Source organism: Pteropus alecto, unplaced genomic scaffold, assembly GCF_000325575.1.
Source record: "Pteropus alecto unplaced genomic scaffold, ASM32557v1 scaffold76, whole genome shotgun sequence".
In the NCBI taxonomy this organism is placed as follows: Eukaryota; Metazoa; Chordata; class Mammalia; order Chiroptera; family Pteropodidae; genus Pteropus; species Pteropus alecto.
In genome coordinates, this window is record NW_006443138.1 from 22,069,449 (window position 1) to 22,082,473 (window position 13,025).

A 13,025-nucleotide genomic window follows, 5' to 3' on the forward strand; every position below is an offset into this window, starting at 1 on the left:
CATTATAAGGATAATTTCCTTCCGACATACACTAAGTACAGAATACAATTAGAACTTCCTTACTGCGTGAAACATTATTTTTTTATAATGCTTATTCTAAAAGAAAGATTTCTTTCAAGGATCTTTCAAAGATTATTTTAGATGGTATAATTATGCAATAAAAGTATCTTTTTGGTCTATAAATGAGTGTAACACTGGAATTTGAAAAAATAAAGATTGGTATGGGGTTTGGGCATCAGTCTTAAGGGTGGCACAGGTTAAGTGAAAGAAGGCAGTTGCAATATGCCAGGCTTTCTCTAAAAATATAAGAAAAAATGTCAACAAGCAAAGACTTATAGTAACTCCCCTTTCTTATTCAGTTAATTTTACAAAGGGAACTTAATTCAAAATTCAATTGTAATATATATGTAAAACCTAATTTGACAAAATGGAAAACATCCCTCACATCATAAATATGGTACTTTCATAATCATTTAAAGTTCACTCAGTATTTCAAAGTTGCTAATTTAATAGCTTATAAAAACCAACTAAAGGCAATTAGATTAATTTTGTTACCAGAGTTCAGATAATTGCTACTGACAAGTTTGCATTATTTAAGAAAAAATATAAGCTCTTACAGTTAATGTTAAAAACTAAACGTTTCTTAAACAAAAACATTACACTCCCATGGACTGCAGAAATGATCTATTGTGCTGTAAGTATTGAAGATACAGGGTAGGAGAATAAGGACAATATACCCACTTTCATTCTAGGGGCAAGATCATGCATATTAGAACACTGATTCACTGTAACACAACCATAACATTTCAAGTACATTATAGAAGTGTCATCAAATTTTAAAAATTTCAAATAGAAAAAAGTAATTCTAAAATATGATGTCCCGATCAATTTAAATATTCAAAAAGTTCAGTCCCCATTCAGAAACAGATAAACAGTATATTTATTAAATGAGTTAAGACAAATAAACTTTACAAATAGACAAATAATAAAAGGCTCAGTGGCTAAAATAGATGGTAAGCATCATTGAAAGAAATCAACACCATCACGGTATCTCAGTTGGCTTACATGTGTAAAAAGAAATTTTCAAAGAGCAATTTCACAGAAATGAAGCCAGTTTTTTTTTTTTTTTTCTTATAAACAAATCACCATTTCTTGGTTCGAAACTGACATCTGTTATGAAAATTACCATATCACATATTTGTAAGATGACAAGGAGTAACTCATCTTCAAAGTGCAAGTAAGTCTATTTACAACCACAAAAATGGCAATGATGAGGAGAAAGGATTTTTAAAAAATATACAAAGATTAAAAACATTTGGGATGCAAAATTAAACAATTTTTTGGTTAGAGGATAAAAGAGAAAAAGTGATTGAATTATAGATGCTGATTTCAGCTATACATACTATATAATGGGATCCAAGATCTTTAACAGCTTGCTTGCATTTTTTTCTACTTACATAATGCTCTGGAAATTTCTGGTAGAAATTACAGTGTCTCAAAGAGAGAAATACACACTAAGCATGTCTTGCTACTACTTCATGGATGTCAGAAGACCCGTTTATGGATTAGAGTTGGTGTAAAAAGCCATTGCCTTGAGTTGAAAAATGAATACTGTAAAAGCTCAATACAAATCCTCCAAAGCACATGCACTTCTAAATCTTTTGGTAATTACATTCATATTTAAGCATAACCAAAATAAAAAAGAAAACTGAAAACATTCCCTTTTCTCTAGTCCCTATGCCTTGTAGGCTCTCCAGTTGATAGGGTCAATTTTTAGAGTTGAAAGGGTTCTTCAAGATAGATTAGTCCACCACCCTTGGTTAGGGTAAATGATTTTCCCAAGGTCATGCAGCACGTAATGGCAAAACCAAGACTAGAAACCAGGTCTTGACTCCTAGCCAAGTATGCTTTCCAGCATATCATGCTACCTCTTTTTACAGTATGGTTTGCTATAAATACCTGATGAATAAATGTACAATTATAAATGCTGACAGAGCCGATGTGTTTTTAAGACTTGCAGAAGATTACTGCAAAGGATTGATGGAGAAAAACAGATTTTCCCCTACCCACCAAAAATATCAAGCACCATCAACTAACTGTTTCTTTGCTGGGTCAGCACTCTCAGATGTTGTAGTAGTCCTCGTAAACTTTATGTCAGCCTGAGGATTGTATATCTGGTGAAATCTGGGCCCTAACACAATGCCAGTTCCTAAAAGGTAAAGACAGAGGCAATAAAGGGGAGAAGGTAGACAAAAGAAAGAAACAAAGATTTAAAGAATCCAGCTGACTTAGAAATGGGCATTCTAGCACATGATTAATTATTATACCTAAATATATATTTTTAGGACCCTTTTCACCTTTTCATAGAATCTCATTTTAACTAATCTGTTATTTGGCCACTTAAGAATTAAAATAAGTGTATCAAAGACAATGGTGGTCATTATTTTTTTTAAAACTGTGAGACTATTTTAGACAAACTAAATTCTATGAAGAATATGTCAAATGGTGAAATTGCGATAGTTTTCTTAATCTGGTTCTATTAGATTATCACCAAGGAATTAAAGTGGTAATTCATGGGGCTGTTACCATCTTGAAATTTATTCCAATTGTGGTGAAAGAGAACAGACTGATGCACCATATATGCAGAATTGAGTAAAGAAACGGAAATTTCTTTAAAAAAAATTGCTGTGAATTTATTTAATAAAAGGGCAGATTTATTTATGTTTACAAACAAGTTTCAAAAACAAAAGGAAAACATGTATGCTTCTACTTATTAACCTTTTCAAAATGCCAACAGCCCTCATGCTGTATGAAGGTTTCTAAGGATTAGAAAAAGCGATACAGTTCACTCACAGTTCACCAAGACATCACTGAACTAACAGGTTTAGACAAAAACAAAAAAGACTAAGGTTCTCTTGTAGTTTGATAGTTTGATTTAATTTGATTTGCCTGAAATAACAAAAGCATTTCAAGCATCTTTCATTATGCAGTTGATGTCCCGCATTAAACAATCTACTAAATTCTGAACAAAAGGTTATTAGCAAGTTTTCAAAAATTTTAAAAATTAAACAGTTGTTTCAAAACCATTAAGTAGTAAATATATTTAAGAAACTAATTAGGACAGATGCCATAACTTCATTAGAACACCACTGCTCATGTTTTTTTGTTTTGTTTTGTTTTTGTTTTTTTTTTTTTAAACAAAGCATTAGTGTTATCTATTTGGCTATTAGTATTAGCAATTTATCTACAATATTTAACAAGTTAAATTGTAGGCAAAAATTTAGTACAGTTTCAATAGAAACACCCTTTTTTTTTTTTCCTGAAAATACAGCAGTATTTGAAGGACTAATTTTTCTCTGCATCAGTTATAAGGAAGCTTCCCATCTATGAACAGGAACAAAAAAAGTATCTACAAACCTTGTAAACAGATCTGTATCATTTATAAACATAAATAATCCAAATTATTAACAGCCAACAGCAGAAATTAAAGTATCAATTCAATGATCCAGGGCTCTTTGCTTGCCCAGCTTTACTCCTCCCTCTCTCCCATCAAGGATTGAGATAAACTAAAGCTCTGCTAATATACTGTTCGGGACCACTCTCAGGTACTACAGATGATCCACAGGTCAACTTATGCTGAGTTACTGTTTATCTGTCAGTTCATTTCTCCCACCCCCCAAAAAGCACCCTCAGTCTGGCAGAAAGCTTTGCTTTTTTTTTTTTTAAAAAAATAAATCTACATTCGTACAAGTGTGTCTTCTGTTGAAGTCCAAAGACAAGAATACTATCTTGTCTGTCACAATATGTGAAGAGACCCAGTTTCAATTTGTTTCTTTACAATGCAGCTAGTGTGTTAACATTCAGCTTACAATCAGAGTGATGTTTCCAAACTGTGTAGTGGGCTTCCTGGGGATGAAGAGGTAGCAGACTTGTTCATTTCTATTGTAAGGTAAATCCCGCTGTCAACAGCATTGTTATTTTTGTTGGGAGAGGGTGGAGGACTGGAGTTACGTTTTGTAGGAGCATCATCTTCAGCATCAGTGTCATCAATAAGGGGGATGTGAGGCTCTGAATCTTCTATCCTAAACTCAGGATGTGTCATAAAGTTGTGAATCGAACTTCTTGATTCCGGTTTTTCTAACCCTTCATATAAAGAACTACGAAATGCATTCACCACTCGAATCTGTAAATATCAGAAAACAGAAAAATGTCAGTACACTAGTAGCTTAACTTAAAGATGGTTTATTTATGAGTTTGAATCCACAAACAGCTAGGTATGAGTGAATCATATTTGCATGTAATGCAGTGGAACTTGCAATACACTGTAAAAAAATGAATATTTTAGTAAGACACTACAGAACAACAAAACCACATACTCTAAGAATTAAGAGATACAGAATTCAAAGTAAAACTAAGAAAATCGCATTGTCACTGGCTAAAAATTTAATAGCCATTTTATAGGATTTTTTTCCCTAAGAAAACAAAGTCAAACAACAAACAAATAAAAACTTAACCATACACAAGCTTTAGCTGATTTTTTAAAATAAAAAAATGTAATTTTGAAAACAATTCGAATAAGTTAAACAAGCACAGAGGGTTATTATTTATCATGCTAGGAGTTAGGGTGTCACCGACTATGAAAAAGCCAAGCAAATATAAGCTGAATGCCACAATGAAGTCACATCTATCTCACTACTTCCTTAATTAAAAAATAAAAATAAAGACAAAGTCCAAATAAATATCTATAAAATGCCATTAAACAGCTATAAATATTTGAGTATATGCCACTTGTCTATAAAGTGTTAATAGTGTTTTTCTCTAAAATAGATGAAAACTTAAATTACTTTACGTACTAGAGTTCACTGAAAAAAAAAAAAAAAGATTTAAAAGAAAAACAGAAAAAAACTCCTCTAGGATTCCCCGCTAAAAAAACCACAAAACTTTTCTAGTATTTTTGCCTCAAAACATATAGCTCAACAAGTCACCATCTTCAGAAGTCTGCTGTATGGATGAAAAGAGGTTATTGAGCAACTGACTCGAAAACTTCACTACACACACTGACATTAGGTCTCATTAACCTAGTGTCATACAGACTTTCAAAAAAGAAGACAAAATCCAAATAGTTGAACATTTACCACATATCAATTTAAATACAGCATTTGCCTTTGCTTTGATTCTAATGAATCCTGTTTAGTAATGAAGACATTATTTACTCCTGTTATGAGAATTAGCTGACACTGACATTCCACATAAAAAAAATGCGGTCACCGAAATCGTCTCGTAAAACAATAATAAAGAAACTAATAAATTTCTTCAGAGACATTTGAATGTATTTTTTCATTTAAATGTATTTTTAAAAAATTAAGTTTATGTCTACGTTCTTAAAATTGTATATATTTAAGATGTACAAATTGATGATTTATGTATACATTGTAAAATAATTGCTATAGTCAAGTTAATTAACATATCCATCACCTCACAGTTACCATGTATGTGTGGTGAGAAGTTAGTATTCTAGCCTCTTAGCAAATTTCAATTATACAGTACAGTCATCATGTTATACATTAGATCACCAGAATTTACTCGTCTTGCAAAACTGAAATTTTGTACCCCTTGACCAAGACCTCCCCATTTCTCCCTACCCCCAATAATCCACTATTCTACTTTCTGCTATGAGTTTGACTATTTTAGATTCCTTCTTCTGAGAATTTACCTAAAGACACAAAATCAGGATCCTGAAGACATACTTGTACTCCTATGTTCCTTGCAGCATTACTTACAATAACCAAGATAGGGAACAAATTAAATGTTCATTGACAGATGAATGGACAAAGAAAACATGGTATATTCACACAGCGGAAGATTATCCAACCTTAAAAAGAAGGGAAAACTACTATTTACAATAACATTTGCCCAGTTCTGATTAGAACCTCATCTCTCCTCAAAGTTGTCTTCTCTGACTTACTTACTAAGCCCTGCCTGCAGGCTGCTTTACCCCTTGTTCACTTAGGCTTTCATACAGAGGAAGAATACAGCACAGATGACTGAGGAAGACCTGGTAAAATGTCTGGGTGTAAATGCCAGCTCTGCCACTTACTAGCTGAGGAACCTTAGGCAAACAGATTTCCTCAACTATAAGATAAGTAGTAACAATGGTACCTACCTTACAGGGTTGTACGGGAGATTCAATTAGTACACGTACAGACTCAGAAGAGTGTCAGCTCTCAAGTATCAAAGTTAGGGCTTCTCAAACTTTAATGTGCAAAGGAAGCACCTGGGGATCTTGTTAAAATGCAGATTCTGATTTATGCATTTCTAACAATGCCCCTGAAGCTGCTGGTCCATAATCCACACTTTGAGCTGCAAGCATCTACTCTATGTTGTTGTGCTACTTTATCATATGCCAGTTTATAATTCTATTAATGTGTTTATACTTTAGTTCCTTCATTTGACAGACTATTAGCAGCAAATACATTTCCAATTTCCTGTACTGCTCTTGTTCCCGTTTACTAAGATGTAAAGTGTTTTACATATGGTGTGTAAACTAGGCTTGCTAAATACACCATTACAATTATTGATGTAGTTGTTTTTTACTGTGAAATCTTACAATTCACATTTTATATATGTGGACACTTAACAAGTATCCCGACTGTCCTAATAAGAGGCTGTGCACTTAAAAAAGCAAAATGATAACCCCCCGCCCCCTCCCCCAAAGGAAAAATATCTGTCGGTGTCAGTGGTGAGTAGGCACGGAGAACACAAACTGGAGGCTCAGTCAGCAAACCTGATGGGTGATGAAGACTACTCAAGATGCCCTGAAACTGTTGCTTGTTTGACTTGGTTGCAGACAATGCTTCTAATAGAGCTAGAGACAGGTAAGTTTTCTGTTTTGTTTTGACCAGGGGATAGGAGAGTAGTGAAAAATCAAAGGAGAAATAAATTTTTGGAACACGTTAAATCTGGGGAGCTGCAGAACATCCAGGTGAAAATATCTAGAGCTCAGGGGGTTAGCGATCTGGGAGTTGGGGAAGCTCTAAGGGCAGTGTAAAGAATAAGCAGGTGAGGGCAGTCAGTGTGTGTGTACTCACAATTACACACACACACACGCACTTGTGACAGGTAAAATTAGATGAGATTCCTTTTTATCGAAACTTTTTAATTTTGGTTAAAATGCTGTTTTCTTTCTGAAAAAATTTACTCTGATGAAAACATCAGAGCTTGAAAGGTTATTCGACCTACTTTATTCTAACAACTTTACAAATGATGAAACTGAGCAACTGAGAGGACGGGTGGCTGACCGCTCATGTCACTCCTCATCAGTGCCAAAGTGTCTGAGAACAAAGTTTTCTGGACTCCCAATTCCAAGTTCTTTGACAATCAATAAAAGAGATTATGTGGATGTTAGCTTTAGCTAACGTCACTAGAATAAAATACTTCCTAAGATTAAGGTTAATGCTGTCTTCCTCTGACTCTACTACTTATAGCCACATGACTGGACAGGAATAGGATAGCTCGAAAATGCTCCAAAGCAATACAATTTCAAAGAACAGTTCTCACAGAAGATATATGCAATAAAATCTGGAATAATCAGGGGTCATTGAACCAGATTTGTTTTACTTTCTACTTATAAAGAACATTAACAAAGCACTCAATCTGAAGCATGACACTGAGCTAACTTACACTTTCTCTGATCTTTCTTACCTTCTATATGTAAAATTCTCACAGTACAGTAGTAATTCTGAGTAACTAAAAGCACAACTGTGTGTGTAATACTTTAGGTATGTAAGAAACTATTTTAATGCCGCAAAGAATTCTGTTTAAGCAGGAAAATAAATAACCTTAACTACCTCTTTTTGACAATACAAACCTGTTTATTTAAGTCTTTTAATAATTTCGTTAATATTTATTAAAACCTATTATGTACAACATAATTATAACTCCTAAAAATTAAGAAAAATCCAATAATTCCTATGTCAAGAAAAAATTTTAAAGAGTAAATTCAGAGGGAAACATTGCATGAATCATATATGGTAAACAAAAAAAAAGTCAAAGTGATTATCATGCAATAATTTTGAGAAACTGAACATGATTATCAAGGTAAACAATACATTAAATTTAAGTAACAAATCGAAAACAAAATCATTTACCCTGCTAACCCACCCATTTTCCTAAATACAATCTTAACTTTTGAGTATCATTGCCCAAAACATGGTATACAAAGGCAGCTCTAAAATATGGGATGATTTTAGTCATTACCTGATATATCTTACCTTCCTACTGCAGATTGCCCATTCCTGAAATTTGTATTCATTGTTACTTTTACTATGTGCATTAATTTAAAGAAATACAGTGGTAAAACAAAAGATACCATGCACCAAAAAAAGAAAATCCTAGGTCATTTTCCAAAGTTGGGTATTTGCACATCGTATTTTCTCAAAGTTAAGATCCACTTGTGTAACGAGTAGTGGAAATTGGCAAACATTTTCTGTAAAGAACCAGAGAGTAAATACAGGCTTTGCACTCCACATGGTCTCTGATGCAACTACTCAACTTTGCAAGTGTAGTGCAAAAGCTACTATGGACAATACTTAAACTAGTGTGACTCTGTTCCAATAAAAATTTATTTTCAAAAACAGGCATCAGGCCAGGTTTGACCCATAAGCTACAGTTTGCCGACCCTACACCTAGAAGACCAAATTTTCTCTCAATTTCTCCTTTCCAACAAGGGTTAACTATTCATTTAGCAAAATAATTTATTAATGGTGAAGACTGATATTAGAATAATATACTTTATAAATAAATAAAACTATAGAATGTTTTCTCTAGAGATCCTTAGGAATAAAGATTTGACTAATAAAAATGAGGGGGAAAAAGATACTCTCTCCAGAGATGTTTCAAGCCTAGTATATGACAAAGTCAAAATGGATTATTATTTCTTCCATTTAGCAAAGGAAACACTCCAAAAAACAGTCGAAGAAATTTTGACATCCATAGACTATTCTAAATCAGGGCAGGAACACAGTGAGGAAATCGAACCTTTCATTACACATATTAACACTACTAATTAATTCTATACATTGGCTGGAGGTTCTGTACTTAGCACCTAAGACAAGGCTTCACTAGCAAGACTGATAGAAATTTATAGTAGCAGCAACATAATTACTGCAACTGTTAATGTATAATGATAACCTCATGAACAAGATATGCATCAGCCCACAAAACCTCCTTATGGTCCAAGTACACAGAATACAAAATAAAGAAATAAACATCTCAAACCTTAAAGAAGCAACAACTAGGAATTTGCCCTTGACATTCTGAAGTATACCTCTATCACCCTTGAAACATGAGCCCAGCAACTCAAGTCTCAAGTATAGTTGTCCATCAGAAAAGAACCTGGGCAGGTATGGGTAGTTATATCTTAAAACAGAGTTAATGATTGACCTAATATTTAATATAAAGCTCAGAACACAATTATACAGATAAAGTAAATATAGTATACCTCAGGTCATGTGACACCCCTCCAAACAAAAACAGTAAGTTATTTAAAAGTTTGCTGAAATAAAAATAGATAGAATATACATCACCCAGGAGATAAACTTGTCAGAAAAGTTTAACATGAAGCTAATCATGAGAAAACAATAAAAAAAAATTCAGACTGTAGGACACTTTATAAGACAATTGGCCTTGATTCTTCAAAAAAAATCAATGTTCTGAAAAATAGAGAAAAATGGATCCAGGTTAAAAGACACTAAGAGGTCTTAACTGTCGATGATTCTTTCTTGGATCCTGGATCAAAAAAGCTTTTGATAAAAAACATTTTGGGGACAACGGCAGAAATCTGAATATGGATTGTATATAAGTTAAAATGGCATCGATGTTAAATTTCTTGGATGTGATAATATAGTATGATTCTACAGGAGACTTATTCTTCTTAAGAAGTAGGTACAAGCTAACGTATTATGCAATGTCATGATATCTGTCACTTTCAAATGGCTCAAAAAGTACACATTAATATATACATAAAGCAAATGTCATAAAATATTAAGAAGCGGTAAATCCAGGCAAAGGGCATTATTCGTGTTTAAATCTTTCAACTTGTCTGCAGGTGTGAAATTTTTCAAATTTAAAATTTTGAGTGCAAGAAGAGTCTTTCAGGATAGTTTCCTTTTGGATCGTTGTTATAGGATATAAACAGATCTTTACCTTCCGTTCTGGCCTCGTAACTTTATATTTTAATTACTGTGTTAGTACCAAACTATGTCACTGAAACTCACTTTTCTCAACTGGCAAATTTTATCAAGAATCAGCTTGGGAGTCATTTCATTCAACTTCTCAGGGCACATTAAGGATCCTGTTATTATATTCTGTGTTTCGTTACCTTTTTGAAATTCCCAGCTACTTGTTTGTTTCACTAGACTGGAAGGTCTGGAGGTTCTAGCACAGCCTTGGCACATGGTAGGTTTTCCAGAGTGTTTATGGAACACAACTAAATAATCACTAATAGTAAGAGATGGAGGAATAAGCCCCTTAAAGGCAGGGAATAATATGAAATCTATAGATAAAAGGAGGGAGGGATACAACTGACATTAGCTGTACCAGGCATAAGGCTAGACAATTTACATATACAATTTCATTTAGGTTAGGTAGTACCAGGGTGATTTTTAAAAGGAAGATTCCCATCTGTCCAAGTACGTAAATTTAACACCCTGTCTAACATTACAAGGTCAGTTTGTCCTTAGAGTACCTGTCTGCTCTTTGCTCATGCTGTCTCTGCTTATTAGCCACGGACAAGTCATTTAACCTTCAAGTCAGTACTCATGCCTGTAAAATGGGAGATAGTTTCTGTTCTGCCTGTTTTACCATACTGTCAAAAATAATAAATGAAAACTACTTAAGCAAAGAGAACAACAAGGCATTGAATAAACAGTCCTCCTTAAAATGGCACTGTTTTCTCCCTCAATTTATCCTCTCTCTAGCTTCCCAAGATTCCTCCAGTTCTTAACGGCTGAAGACCAAATGGCAAAGGTCTCTGTCCAAATACAAGATTAGCCTTAGGTATCTCAGCTGATTTTGTGGGTGAGTATGAGGCGTGGGTGGGCTTTTATCCCAGTACACTGAGAATCCACCATGAAATCAAGACCCTAATTCACAGTAAGGATGATAAAGGTATAAGGCTTTTGGAGAGTTTGCCATTTACTAAAAACCTGAAAGAAAATTTTTTATTCTAGTCAATTAAGGGACAGTAGGACATGAAATGATTCAATAATTAACAGTACATTTTTCCTGCTTCTTTGGAAAATGTAAAATAACACACTATTTCTCATCTAGGCTACAATTTTAAATTAAGCTGATTATATAAATGAAAAAAGAAACTCATAAATACTATAGAACTCTGAAGCTTATAGTGAGACCACCCCAACGCCCCCCTCAAAAAAATAAATAAATAAATAAAAGAAAAAGGAAAAAACCCAAAAAGGCCACAAAGTCTAGGCTAAGAAGGCAAACAACTGACTATATATTGGGAATTTTTCTTAAGGGTACTATCTTACTCTCCATCCTCAACAAGATAAAAGTCAAAATGCTAAATTCATATTTAGCTTTAAACACACAATTTCTTGGTTCTGTTTATCAGTTTCAAATCACATGCTTCTGGGCACCATGCAGTATGAACATGTTTAAAGGCATATACTCAAAAATTTATAGTAGTTTCACAAATTCTAAACTACAATTTTATTCCCCGTCTTAAATGTCAGAGTTAGCACAGAGACAAGCTCACAGATTTCATATCTAATCTTTGGTTGCAATTGTTCCACCTGTTATCTATCCCTCTAAGAAATAAAACAACAACAATGACAACACTTTGAGGTCTCAATCCACTTTACGAAAAGAAAGCTTTATGAAAAGCCTGAACAAATGAATTTAAACATTAAGGAGAAAATGAGAAACGTTAGGTGTGTGAAGTAGGAAATGTTAATTTCATGCACTTAGGAACACACACTCACACCCCACAGTAGTAGAAGCAGTAGAAGAGGAAAACACTACATGTGTAGGGGTAGAAATATTTGTTACATCATGATGCTGGCTGGCGATGGAGGGTTGCCGCCTTAGAGCCCCCTGAATGGAACTTCCACTCTGGAAAGCATTCACTACATCCATCTGCAAGGAATCAGAGATTGTGACAGCTTGCTCAGCAAGAGAGAGAGAGAACAAGAGAAAGGACCATTCCATCTATCAACATATAAAAAGTAAAGAAAAAGGCACTTTTTACAGAGCAGATAAATAGGCAAGAGTAGCATTTTGTGATGAAGGGGGTGGGGGGAAGCTAGGAAAAGAGGAGCTTAGGGGCATATAGACAATTCTCTCACGATCAGTTAAAACTTTCACTCGTTCCAGGCACCAGTATTATTTTTCAAAAGAATAAGTTTTGTGGGTTGGGATGGCTAGAAAGGAAGTTAAAGAGGGTGTTCAAACCTCCTCCCCAGGTCCAAAAGCCCTGGGCTGGCTCCCACTCCCATCATCTCGCCTACCTCTGTCCAGGTCCATACCTGTGTTTGGATTCTGTTCAGACCTCTAAACCATAGGATCTGGCCACGTCGTAACTCCCTTTCAGCATGATCAATCTCCTCCACATCCTCTGCTAACTCTTCCTCAGGTATTTCTTCCTTTTGTGTTCCATGACCAGCTTCTTTCAGGAATTTTAAACGGCTAGTTGGAATTGTTGAAATTAGCTACAACACAGGGAAAAGAACTTAGAAATAAATCATATTGAGTACGATTAAACCAATCAACTTTAATACAAAGGGTATGAAAAGGTATGAGCAAAACCAACCAACTTTACCAATAAACCAATGCGATCCTATCTGTCAGAGGCTTTCTTCCTCAGAATAAAAAATATTCTGCTTTTAGCTAAACAGAAGATTTAAGTTTGAAAGGTAAAAAGTTTTCCTGAATGGAAATAGCCAGATTACATTTTTTGTATTCTATTTAGGACATTCAAGAGAGTAAATTATAAAACCATGCTCTGA

The 13,025-nt window shown here is 34.2% G+C and overlaps 1 protein-coding gene across 2 annotated transcripts in view; it reads right to left on the bottom strand.

The window, feature by feature from the left end:
- Nucleotides 1-916: 916 nt before the first annotated feature.
- The window catches only part of ATP2B1 (ATPase plasma membrane Ca2+ transporting 1), a 111,818-nt gene continuing 99,709 nt past the window's right edge, over nt 917-13,025 (bottom strand). For both annotated transcript variants that reach the window (XM_006923818.3, XM_015598507.2), the window contains 2 exons: nt 12,546-12,728; nt 917-4,183 (listed from right to left, as the gene is read on the bottom strand). In XM_006923818.3, the coding sequence (XP_006923880.1) occupies nt 3,872-4,183; nt 12,546-12,728 (495 nt within the window). In that variant the 3' untranslated portion in view covers nt 917-3,871. The remainder of the gene's footprint in view (nt 4,184-12,545; nt 12,729-13,025) is intronic.